The sequence below is a fragment of the Abramis brama genome (genome assembly GCF_963993115.1).
Source record: "Abramis brama genome assembly, chromosome: 5".
Taxonomy (NCBI): domain Eukaryota; kingdom Metazoa; phylum Chordata; class Actinopteri; order Cypriniformes; family Leuciscidae; genus Abramis; species Abramis brama.
In genome coordinates this window covers 33,203,521-33,216,195 of record NC_139967.1, presented here as the reverse complement: position 1 = coordinate 33,216,195, position 12,675 = coordinate 33,203,521, and the positions used below count along the sequence as shown (strand labels likewise).

At 37.0% G+C, this 12,675-nt stretch overlaps 1 protein-coding gene across 3 annotated transcripts; it reads left to right on the top strand.

Annotated features, from left to right (window-relative positions):
• Window positions 1-132: 132 nt before the first annotated feature.
• On the top strand, window positions 133-12,489 carry LOC311083135 (selenocysteine insertion sequence-binding protein 2-like). Of its 3 annotated transcripts, none has more exons than XM_084114453.1 (17): window positions 133-296; window positions 874-960; window positions 2,683-2,875; window positions 2,963-3,032; window positions 3,108-3,325; window positions 3,436-3,517; window positions 3,949-4,064; window positions 4,147-4,287; window positions 4,812-4,847; window positions 4,953-5,063; window positions 5,260-5,380; window positions 6,784-6,947; window positions 7,161-7,528; window positions 8,624-8,844; window positions 8,933-9,087; window positions 9,250-9,406; window positions 11,329-12,489. In XM_084114453.1, exons 2-17 carry the CDS (start codon window positions 941-943, stop codon window positions 11,451-11,453), a joined length of 2,298 nt encoding a protein of 765 aa, XP_083970579.1. In that variant the 5' UTR covers window positions 133-296; window positions 874-940; the 3' UTR covers window positions 11,454-12,489. The 3 variants fall into 3 exon arrangements, with proteins under 3 accessions (XP_083970579.1, XP_083970580.1, XP_083970581.1); XM_084114454.1 differs by having other exon boundaries at window positions 248-504; XM_084114455.1 differs by having other exon boundaries at window positions 255-638.
• Window positions 12,490-12,675: the final 186 nt, after the last annotated feature.

Here is a 12,675-nt window from a genome sequence, read left to right as displayed (position 1 = left end):
TATCGTTGGATAAAACTCGCAGAACAAGAACGTTTATTTTTTTTATTTTTTTTAACGTACATATTGTTAAACAGGTTCAACTAATTTATCTGCTGAATATCACACATTGCAACCGTTGCAACCACCAAGTGTGTTGAGTAATGTCGTATCAGACCACCCTTCAAAATAAAAGTTCCCGCACCGCTTGAGCTTGTTGTCAACTTTGAGCTTAATCTTTAATTATTTGGCCTACCAGTTTTACATCTGAGCCGAACGGACTACGTCTTTTTAAAATGGAGTTTGTTAAAGGCCGGAAGGTATGAAAGATCTTACTATTTGTTGGTTTTCCATAAACGTTAGCTTATCATCATGACTGTGTTGACATTAGCGCAGAAAGATGTCTAAACGAGCTAGCTGCTATCTAGAAATCCCATATGTTGGTGAAGCCGACACAAAAGAGCTGCTGAAAGATGTCGACAGCTAAACACGCGTCACGCTCACCTTCTGCTACATGTTATTTGACATGTAAGGCAATATCTAAGTTTGAATCAAAGTTTGCATGATGTTCACTTCAGTACATCTGACTGCTAACCGATCCAGTACATCTCCATTACGGCAACAGTCATTCTAAAATATACCTTTACCGATGAACTGTTAAAGTAAGCAAATATTAAACCGTATTTTTAACCGAATGTGACTTTGATTGAGTGGATTATGACATAATACTGTTTACTGAGTGGTGTAGTCTTTAACTTCGGTTTGCTGCGTCATTATTTGTCATGGATTCAGCATCGTTTGTTTAAACGCAGATTTGTGCACTAACGTTACATGTTTCAGCTCGTGCGTGTTGTCTTATCACCCATCTGTTCTTTGAACCTGTCTCTGTGTTCACAGACAATGAAGGCTGGAGTTGTTGATCCTCTGAAGTTGTTTGATTCATAGCCTTCCACAGCAAGACAAAATGGAGGATCATTTAAAAAGGTAATAAGTGATTGTATGTGGCACCTGTCTTTATTTTCCAGTCAAAGCAGGCCAGCATTGAGAAATATGATTCATCAACATAATATTTTTTTCCCAAATAAGCACATGCAGTGCCCCCAAAAGACTGAGATACTAAAAATGTAATTGATATTTAATTGAAATTGCATTGCATTGCATAATATATTAAACTATCAAATAAGTGCTTTGGGGAAATCCCAGCCACAATTTAACTAAATTAAAACTAGGGAATGAATTCATACAGTATGACCCAGATTTACCTAAAACATGGCCATGAGTTTGTGGGAATCAGTTCTTAATTCGTGGCCACGATATGGCTTCCTGTGCCATTTTGAAAGGTCTCATATGTGTTCTATCAAAGTAACCACCGGTGTACTTCATCATTAGTCCAGGTAGCCAAACTTAGAAGATTCAAAAAGGCGTCATAATATGAATCCATATTAATCAAGTGTTTTTTTTTCTTTTTTGTCTTTTTGTTTTGTTCATCATATAAAGCGATCGTATCTTTTCACAAGACTTTAATTAAAGTACCTTGATTCATTTTAAAATGTCTTTATGGCCATTTTAGATCTTGTACATTTTGGTTACCTGGACTTTCAATGAAGGGACAGAAACCTCTCAGGTTTCATTACAAATGTCTTAAAGGGATAGTTCACCCAAAAAATGAAAATTCTGTCATCATTTACTCACCCTCATGACATTCCAAACCCTTAAGACTTTCGTTCATCTTCAGAACACAAATGAAGATCTTTTTCATGAAATCTGAAAGTTTTCTGTCCTTCCATTGACTGCTACACAACTACAACTTTCAAGCTTCAAAAAGTTCATAAAGAATTCTTAAAACTAATCCATATGAATTGAGCGGTTTAGTCCAAATTGTCTGAAGAGACTCGATCGCTTTATATGATGAACAGATAGAATTTAGGCTTTAATTCACATATAAACATTGATCAGCAACCATAAACAGAAGCTCAATCAAACCTGCTTGACTCACAAGAACAAACCTCTTGCAGAAGCTCAAACGTGCTGCATAACACGAGAATGAGCCTCATTGGTTTTCGCACATCAAGCGAACATGCTTGACCTTCCGTTTACCACAACTGATGTGTGAGTTGATGAATGTTTATGAGAATAAAAGCCTAAATTCAATCTGTTCATCATATAAAGCGATTGTGTTTCTTCAGAAAATTTGGTCTTGAAACCACTCAATTCATATGGATTAGTTTTACAATCTTATTATGAACTTTTTGAAGCGTCAAAGTTTCAGTTGCGTAGCTGTGAATGGAGGGACATAAATCTCTCAGATTTCATAAAAAAGTTCTTAATTTGTGTTCCGAAGATTAACTTAAGTCTTACGGGTTTGGAACGACATGAGGGTGAGTAATTAATGACAGAATTTTCATTTTTGGGTGAACCATCAATTTAAATTGTTTAGAAGATACTTATTCAAAGATAAGTCTTATGAGTTTGAAACGGCTTGAGGGCGAGTAAATGATGACAAAATTTTCATTTTTGGGTGAACTATCCCTTTTTCACTACAATTTGACAGCATCACGATATGTCTTGTCTTCATTTTAAACTGTATATCATTTGATTGAATTGTCCAACTGCATTTTGGGGCCACTGTACATCACATTGCAGTGGAGTATAACAGTATGATACATATGAAAATAGTATGATTTTGATTTCTTTTATTACACACAGAACTCCATCTAAAAACACCACATGCCAGTTATCACCTGAGGACTGGTTCAAGAAAAGGCAGAGATCAGTAGACAATCAGTATGACGCGGCACAGAGAATGCACGGCTACAACAGCAGCTTTCACACCAACAAGAGCGCTGATCTCAAAACCCGCAGTGGTTTAAAAGAAGGCTCAAACAAGCAAACTGTAAAGGTCTGATTCTAGTATGGCCATTTGGATGATTTGCATCTTTGTACTGTTGCGCATTTAAAAGCCTAATGAAGTTTTTCGATCTTTCAGATGTTGAAGGACAGCAGAGCTGAGCCTTCCTCTCAGGACAAAAGACTTAGCAGGAGATCAACAGACAGAGGTGCTAATTCTTTTCAAGAAGCCTTTTGATAATAATTTCCTGATTAAATCGTAATCAATTTGATTCTGTTCCCAGGTTACAGAGGGACCAAACCTTCCCCAAACCCCTCCGAGAGAGCCAAATCGGCCATTACATGTAGTAGCACATTTGAAATGAAACTTGCTGATTTCCCGGAATTGGGTGATATCACACCAAGCAACCATACAGCAGCTTCCCTGCACCAGGAGCCAACAGTATGTTCTAGTGCAGTCGTGCCAGCAGAGCGTCAGAGTTCACCAGCACTCATTTGTAAGGTAACTATCATGGATGATGGTTTGAGCCAAAGAACACATTGTTCTGTTAAAGCACAAGTTTTCTAACAACTTCACGGTCTCACTGAAGCTTGGCAATGTTTTTTTGTTAGAATGTACCGAAACGAAGAACCAAGTCTGCACAGCAAGTCCCGTCCAGTGGAAAGTGTGACATGTCATTAGCTGTCAAAGCAGGTAAAGATGTGCAAACATGCTTCAGAAATCAAAATGGTCCCTATTTATTTCCTTAAATTCACCATGAAATCAAAATTGACCATTCTTATTTTTTTATGGAATATTGCAGCCCTTGTAATCTTTAATCAAAACTCCTCCCACTTGCAGTGACATCTCTTCTGTTCTCTGATGATGTGTTTTCTTGCTTTGAGAAGCCACTCTAATATATATGTAACAATAGGGAAGAAAACACCGCAAACTTCTGTTTCATGCTAACTTAATGTTATTTCAAGGAAAATAAATAAATTGAATATTTAGTGGGAAATATTTCATCTCAATGGGAAATATATCATATTTCGGAAATGGGTTGTGAATCTTTTTAAATGAGATATTTAAGTTCGATATTAAAGGAATTAAATGGATCATATTTTTTTTAATCCAATCTGATTTAGATCAGGATAGTGCAATATCCAATCCCACTGGATCTTCTGCTCACTCCTGGGCAAACATCGCCTCTCAGCCTCCCAGAGTTATCCAGAAAATCCCCAAAGCCAACACATCTTCCCAGGTAAACTGCTGCACTGTCCATCAGCATTTTGAGCATGTACTATACAAAATGGACACGATTTGCACAAATTTTCTGTGTCTAGGAGGATTTATCCACACAGCAAGTAGAGCAGAAAACAGAGAAGAAGAGGAGGAAGAAAAAGAAGAAATCCAAAACCGTATCTGAGAACACAGAAGAGACACTAGAGGAACATCTGATACAGCAGGAGCCACCGAAGTTTGAGGTAAAGACTACAGAATATTGTATCATGTCACATCATATGATATTTTCTGAAATTAGATTTTAGAATTTTTTATGTTTAAGTTGTATGTAATTGGTGACTGGTGTTTAAATCAGTGTCATTATTGACTCAAACTATTAAATAATAATAAATAAATAAAAATGAATAAAGCTGAAATAAAATATTAACATTAGATGAAAAACTTAAAAAAGATGCCTTGCCTTGAAAAAACTAACTGAAATAAGTTCAAGATGATGTACTAAAATTACTAAAACTAAAATGTAATTTATTAAAGGTGTATAGAACAAAAAACAAAGGTACTATAATGGTATATATAAATAATACTAAAATAACTGGTATACATTGGTTTTAGAAACTTTTTTTCCCCCACCGGTTTGCACTTTGATAATATTTCTTTTAAATTTTAATTGTTGAAATATTGCTCTTTTTCGCCCTTAATTTTCTTATGTTTGATCGTTAACCTGCATAGAAGCATAATGGTGATTATCTAAGTGTTGTTTTTGTAGGATGAAGAGGAGTTTCCAGACCTGTCGCTTGCATTTGTGAGTTTACTCTTTTGGCCTAAGCACATTGTGATGCCAACAGTTCAAATAAAATGTTTGATATGCAAATGCTTTATTGTATCATCTGGAATTACATTGATTCAGGAACTCAAAGGACATTCAGAAGCACAAAAAGAGCGATTGTCTCTACACCCTGGGATAAAACACAAAGCCACTACACCTGCTTCTGCCTCCGGTGACGCTAAGAAAACACAGGTTGGTGTCCGTTTCCAGTGCAATTTTTAAACCCTATCAAAACAAAACACTCTGTCCATCATGTATAAGGTTGTACTGTTAAATCTGATTGAACTTGACAATACCATGCAATGTAAAATTAATCACTAAATGATTTTTCTGAAAAATGAGACGGTCGCACATTGTAATTGATTCTTATCCCATCTTATCTCATCAGACTAGTCAGAAAAAGTCAAAGGTTCCTGTACAGCTTGACCTTGGAAACATGCTGGCATTTCTTGAGCAGAAGCAACAGTCTCAAAAATCCAAACAGGATCAGCGACCAGTAACACTTTCAGGTAAGAAATATAAGTGGATACACTAATTTATTTATTTTTTCTGGTGGTGTAATGCATTTAAAGGGATAGTTCACCCAAAAAATTTTATTCTGTCATCATTTGCTCGTTGTTGCAAACCCATAAGAACTTTGTTCAATCCTCGAAACACAAATCAAGATATTTATAATGAAATCTGAGAGATTTCTGTCCCTCCATTGAAAGTATATTCACCCAAAACAATAATTTAGGCTTTTATTCACATATAAACTTTGGCTGCGTCCAAAATCTCATACTCTCTTAAGTAGGTACTTATTTTGAATACGTAATTACTTCATGACTGCTAAAAAAGTATGTTCTATATAGTATGAATGTAATACTGACGTACTACATTCGCCATGTTGTCATTATCATGTGACCTACCAGTGTCAGTTATGCCGCTTCACTGCCATTTACAAATCCTCTCCCGTGGCCTCATGGGATAGTAAACTGTCCATTGGATGCACTCTTCAGAATCTCGCCAGAAGTAGTTGGTCATCCGGGTACTTTTTGCCTACTCTTTTATGAGTTCTGTGAATTCGGACATACTTATTTTGTCACATACTGTTTTTCGCCTACTAAATAATAGGGAAGTATGCGATTTCGGATGCAGCCATTGATCAGCAAGCAAACAGAAGCTCAACCGCACTTGCTTTACCTGCAAGAACAAACCTCATTGGTTCTGGCAAAAGCTCAAATGAGCTGGCGTGACGCGAGAATGAACCTCATTGGTTCTCGTGCATCAAGCGAGCACATTTGAGCTTCCATTTTACCAAATTTGAGCACTCTGCTCTATGTACATTTGCTGATCAATGTTTATATGTGAATAAAAGCCTGAGTTAAAATCTGTTCATATAAATTGATCATGTCTCTTCAGAAGACTTGAATTAAACCGCTCAATTCATATGGATTACTTTCCCTTTCTCTTTATGAACGTTTTGAAGCGTCAAGAGTTCTGGGTGAATAAACTTTCAATGGAGGGACAGAAATCTCTCAGATTTAATTAAAAATATCTTCAATTGTGTTTTGAAGATTTACAAAAGTCAAACAGGTTTGGATTGACATGAGGGTGAGTAAATGTTGGCAGAATTTTCATTCTTGGGCGAACTAACCCTTTAAAGCAGGGGTGCCCAATCCTGCTCCTGCCGATCGACTGTCCTGCACAGTTCATCTCCAACCCTAATCAAACACACCTGCCTTTAATTTTCAAGTGATCCTGAAGACCTTAATTGGTTGCTTCAGGTGTGTTTGATTAGGGTTGGAGATGAACTGTGCAGGACAGTCGATCGGCAGGAGCAGGATTGGGCACCCCTGCTTAAAGACTTTGTAGGTCACCATGATGTTAGTCACCACGTCGAATATAACAAATAATATTGCCGATGTGTTAGTTGGAGGAGCTCTACCTGTAGTCCACAAAGAAACTTCAGTTCAGAAAAAGCAATGGCAGCAAGAGAAAACACCGCACAACCCGCTGGACTCCACTTGTCCCTTAGTGAAGAAGGGAAAACAGCGAGAAGTTCCCAAGGCGAAAAAACCAACACCTCTCAAAAGAGTGAGTCCAGTGTCCATTTAAAGGTGCAGTGTGTCATTTCTGTGCCACTGGTGTCGTCAAACAGAATTATCATTTATATTTGGTGCTGCTATTAGTGCAGAAATCACACACCTTTTAAAAAAAGATTTTTTTTTATTGTGGTTTTTGAAACTGTTGAATCTCTCTGTTTTTGATAAGCATTCTAAAAGATGTTTTGCATTTTGAACAATTGAGGTCATTCTTCGGGAGAGAGAGGAGAGAAAACAGAACCGCCTGCTGGAGGAGAGAGACCCGGCCCGAGTGTCCACTGAGGCTGCTGAAAAGGAAACTAGTAATAGTGAGAATCCTTCTGAAACAAGCCTGCCTGACAATGATCAGCATCTTCTCACAAGTATGAAAACTATGGAAGTATGTTCACAATCTGTATCAGATATAGATGAGAACCCTGGACTCGTTGGTACTGAGGAGTCAGAGTGTGACCAGCCTGGTTCGCCATCTGATCACAAGTTGGATGACGGTGTGTCAGAAAATGCAACACTAAAATCCTGGAATCCCAATTCCAATCCCAATCTTCCCAAAATCCACAGCAGGAAGTTCAGAGAGTAAGAAAATCAATGTTATGTTTTGGTTATAGTAGGGATGGGCGATATGACTAAAATCTTATCACAATATTAGTTTTTTTATTACACTATAACGATATATATATCACAACGATAGAGTCACAATGAAGTAAGGTTTTTGTAATATAAAAAATGTAGATACCATAGACATAATTTCATAATTCTTGTCACCAGTGTCAATATCACAAACTAATACTAACCTAAATAAATAACTTAAGCTTACTGAAGACATGCAAACATTCATTGATAAAATAAGAACAAATAAATGAATTACAGGCAATAGGCCTTTTTTTTTTTTTTCACAAAATAACAAAGACCCAACTAAAATATTGAAAAAATGCAAGCGCTAAACAAGAAATGCTACATAAATTGTATAAAGTTATCAAATGTATAAAAAAAAAAACTGCGTGGTATTCAATTTGTAAATCAAATATACATTGTTCTGATTAAAATTACAAAAAGTCAAGAGCGGTGAGTGATTTTCTCTTTTGTTGTTTGATTAACATGAATGACAGACAGCAGGAATATTAGGCTTCTGTCACTTTAAGGGCTGCCCGAATCCATTATAATGTTACACGTGTTTCCTTTCGCAACTGTTTACGTTCACTTAAGGCATAAATTACTGTGTTTACTAGGATACTTGTGAAGACAGGCATTTTGTGAGAGTATTTAACCAATAAAGGCCAATAAAGCGTCAAAAATAACTCAAAAAAAATCACATAATGGTTAAAATCGCATGCAAACGTTAAGCTTTTGTGACACGCACAGCACAGCAACGTCACACAAGCGTAACCGCGATGGAGACAATAGTCCAAAATCTCCCGGTTGACAAATTTCTACCCGTTAATCGTTTCTACCGGTAGATCGCCCACCCCTAGGTTATAGTTTTGTTTCTCAAAGATGTGCAAGATATGTTCCCAAAAAGACTTGAAGACATGATGAAATTAATGTCTGGGTCCTAAAATTTACATCTTTTCAAGTGATGTAAGAAAATAAATGTAGTAATAATAATAATTATTATTATTATTATTATTATTATTAATTTGTAGTTAACATAGTTTTCTTCTATTTCTACAGCTACTGCAACCAAGTGCTTAGAAAAGATGTAGATGAATGTGTGAGCAGCTTACTGAAGGAGCTGGTGAGGTTTCAGGATCGTCTTTATCAGAAAGACCCCATGAAGGCCAGGATGAAGCGCAGGCTGGTCATGGGCCTACGAGAGGTGCTGAAACACCTCAAACTCAGGAAGGTCAAGTGCGTTATCATCTCGCCCAACTGCGAACGTATACAGTCCAAAGGTAGCGTGAACTTGGCATAAACTCACATTTCAATTCATGTTGCAGCTTGTATGTTGTTGCTGACTGATGGCCTGTTGTTTTAATGCAGGAGGTCTAGATGAGGCTCTTCACACTATCATTGACACATGCCGGGATCAAGGCGTCCCGTTTGTGTTTGCCTTGTCGAGAAAGGCGCTGGGCCGCTGTGTTAATAAAGCCGTCCCCGTCAGCTTGGTGGGAATCTTTAACTACGATGGCGCACAGGTGAGTAGTACTAGAAGTTTATGGTTGTAAATATTGTTGATTCTTGTTAAGAATCTTAAGTGGCATTACTGTAAATTTAAAATAAGTCATTATACTTAACTGATTGTATTAATTCAATGAATTTTGCTGATTTCTGTACATGTAATTATTTCATGGCCACAGGACCTTTATCACAAAATGATCGAGTTATCAGCCGAGGCCAGGAAAGCATATGAGGTGATGATTGCAAATCCAGAGACAGAATCGCAGGAACAGAAGGAGGAGCTACAGGAGGTGGCGCCGTCGGGAGAACCTTCTGGAACAGAAGAGCCAGAGTACAGTACGTCCTAATTAAAAACCTAAAAATAGTGTGAATTCATTGCTTTTGCGTGCAATACTGCGGTTTCATTATTCTCTTAGTTAACTACTCTGTTAAAATACTCGTAACTGTTAAATGTGTAAATGTGTAACTTATTTGCTTTGTTTATAGGGATGCCAGCCATGAATAGCCCCAAGAGTTTTTGTGAAACTGTATCAGTGATTGACGATATGTGTACAGACCTTGTCTAAGATCTACACAAAATTGATGAAATTAGATTATTATACACAATGTGTGCTCAAAGTTCTCTAAAATGAGAACTGAAAATGTGAATTCTCTGGAACTGACACATTTCTTAACTAACTAGGGCCACAGTGAAATTAAACTGCCCCAATTATGTTATTTAAAAGGTTCCTAATTTTGTTTTGGAGGTCTCCTACAATAGGTTGACATGCATCCAACGTTAAAAAAAACACTTGAATATTTTCATAATATACATTGCAGCATCACTGCTTCTCACACAGTAGCTGTGTTTAAATGGACCCTAATAATCCGACTGTAATCGGACTACTAGCACAATCAGAATAAAAAAAAGTCACATGTAACCACGTCAGTCGGAATGAATTGGCCAGATCTGTTCAGATTCATTTGGATTGTAAGGTGTGGTTTAAACCTTTTGTAATCCGATCGAGAGGACATGTAAACACTTGATCGGACTGAAAACGAAACAGAAAAGTACTACGCATGTGCAGTGAAGTAAAAATGGCGTAAGGAACGAGCTGTTGTTGAATGAAGCATCATAAATGACTGTTGTGTTATTCTAAAATTCTCCTTCCACTTATCATCTTTGAAGTGGAGCAGGACAACGTCCCACCAGTCCTTGTTTGGGACTCTCATCCACAGACTCTTTGTTTTGGGGACGGGAATGGTCGTTTTTACTGCTTGATTAATATAAGCGACATGGCACAACAGTTTATGCGCTGGTCGTCTCCTAATTGGGACCCGAAATCAGAGAAAAGAAGCAATTAGAATAGTATGCGCAAACAGCAGAATTGTCTATATTTGTGCAGTGTGCGCATGACATGAGCCATTCCAATTAAAAGCTTGTGACATAAACGAGCAAATCAACCCGAACACTTTATTTAGTGTCAATTTTATAAGGTACCAGTACTTTGTTTAGGCTTGGTCTGTAGGGAATTACAAACCTGCGCACATATAATCAAACGCACATAACTATAGAACCAATTCTTAATGCGCATGTGAACGCACGCCATCAGCGTTTATCACAGGTTCGCGTTTAAAGTCTGTGTAGCGAGAATGGTGTCGTCTTAGCGGACCCTAATTTAATAACAAATGATCGTTGCGACGGAAGCGAATCAATCAAAACTAACTTTAACTTTATAAAATAACTTTATTAAAGAACCGCTATAAAGCCAAAACGATCTCTGTTACCATAAATTATATGTTTATCTCTGTAAAGCTGTTTTGAAACAATCTACATTGTTAAAAGCGCTATATAAATGAAGATGACTTGACTTGTTCATGTAAACACTACGTTCGGATTCATCAATCAGAATTAATTCATTCTGATTGAAACATAAGGTGTCCATGTAAACGTAGCTAGTGTCTGAAACGATTCGATAAAGGATTCAGTCTCTCTAAACCCCTCCTTTCCGCAAGACTGCTCTGCTCTGATTGGTCAGATGGCCCAGACTGTCGTGATTGGTCTACTGCTTACAGAGAGTGTCAGAAACGAAACGTCCATTACCATGTCACGTTAGCCAAATATAGATAAATCCGCTTGAGTTTTTATGGAAGGACTTTTTGAAAGCATCATTAAAGTGCTAATCATTTGTTTACATATTTTGATGTAATAATGTATAAGAATGTTTTGCTCACTGCATTTTGATTCACCCATTGGTTTTAATCTGTTCTTTTCACAGTTAAAATCTGGAGGAAAATGCTTGAGAAAAATTACAACCACCCTTTCCTGAATTTCGAGGACCAGTTTTCATCCGTTTCCATTGGTTCAGAGCAGCTCCTGGATGACGATGATGAAGAAAGTTGATGGAAGTACATAGACAAATGAGGCAAAAAAAAAAAAAAAAAAAGTTTTTTTGTTTGCAGTATCGAGGTCATGCTTCTGTGACACGGAAACGGATCCACTACAGTGTTTCCAACCCCATGTGGGCCTCTAGCACCTTGTTGTGAGATGTGTCAGGAATAGCTTGAAATACCAAATGTGCCTGTCTAGAGGAATTTATTAAAAAATGTAAACATATTTTCCTGTGACCTGGAATGGTGTATTAAATCAAGAGGCAATACAGCTGAAAATAGCGAACAGCCCTTGACTACATATTTTCTTATAGAAATCATACTTAGTTTGATGTTTCCACAGTGTGAATGGTGAATATTTTTGCAAATAGCCAATATCCCTCTATTTCTATTCAAATGAGTGTAATAGTTTGATAAAATCATAGGAATGATCTAAACCACTTAATTTATGTATACGTTTACACTTGTAAATCAAATGTATTTTGCTTATATGTTGAATGCACAATTTTACGGATCATGACCACTGTGTTTGCAGCCCACGTATCGTCATTATTGGCAGGTTGCTGTTTAATTCTGAAGGCTCATAAGCGAATGATTGTTACGACCGTGAACTGTTTGTGGGAATACCTCTCCCTCCTAGTCCTAGAACTTATTAAACATCACTTACCTAAATCATAGTCTCCACTTTAAATTTATTAACCCTCCTCTGGCTGTTCCTCAACACTAGCTAATCCATTAATACTGAGTTCTTGAGGTGGTTCTCCTTACATTTCTCAGTGTGAGTTTAGCTCTATGTCTTTATGCTATCGGCTGCAGTTAATAGGGAATGTGTGTGTTATGCAGTTGTGTAGTCGAGTTTATGGTATATTCATGTAGCATAGAGCTAACAATTCACAACTTCACTTGGTAGTAACACTATTTTTCACATATTAACCTTTTTCCCTGCTTCTGTGTAGTTTCAAAATGTTGACCTTGGGACCAAAACATTGTGATTGTGAAGGATTTAGAGTTTTCTCCAGTATTTGCAATAAATTCATTGCAATAAATGATCTTGTGTCGGAAATGCCTTGTCTTTGGAATACCAATATGAATTTCATAGATATCAGAAATGTATACGTAGTGCTTTTAAGGGTTAGTCATTATTTTCTATTGTTAATGTTAAACAATAAGAGATTTTTTTTTGTCTGTCCATTAACCTAAAAAAGTTCATAAAGACATTGTCTTCTGAAGAGACA

What these genes read in the sequence shown, in the direction of transcription:
- LOC311083135 (XM_084114453.1), top strand. Translation starts at nt 941, where the DNA reads ATGGAGGATCATTTAAAAAG. An exon ending in CACCAGCACTCATTTGTAAG is followed by an intron (nt 3,326 to 3,435) that starts GTAACTATCATG and finishes TTTTTTTGTTAG; the next exon opens with AATGTACCGAAACGAAGAAC. An exon ending in AGGAGCCACCGAAGTTTGAG is followed by an intron (nt 4,288 to 4,811) that starts GTAAAGACTACA and finishes TTGTTTTTGTAG; the next exon opens with GATGAAGAGGAGTTTCCAGA.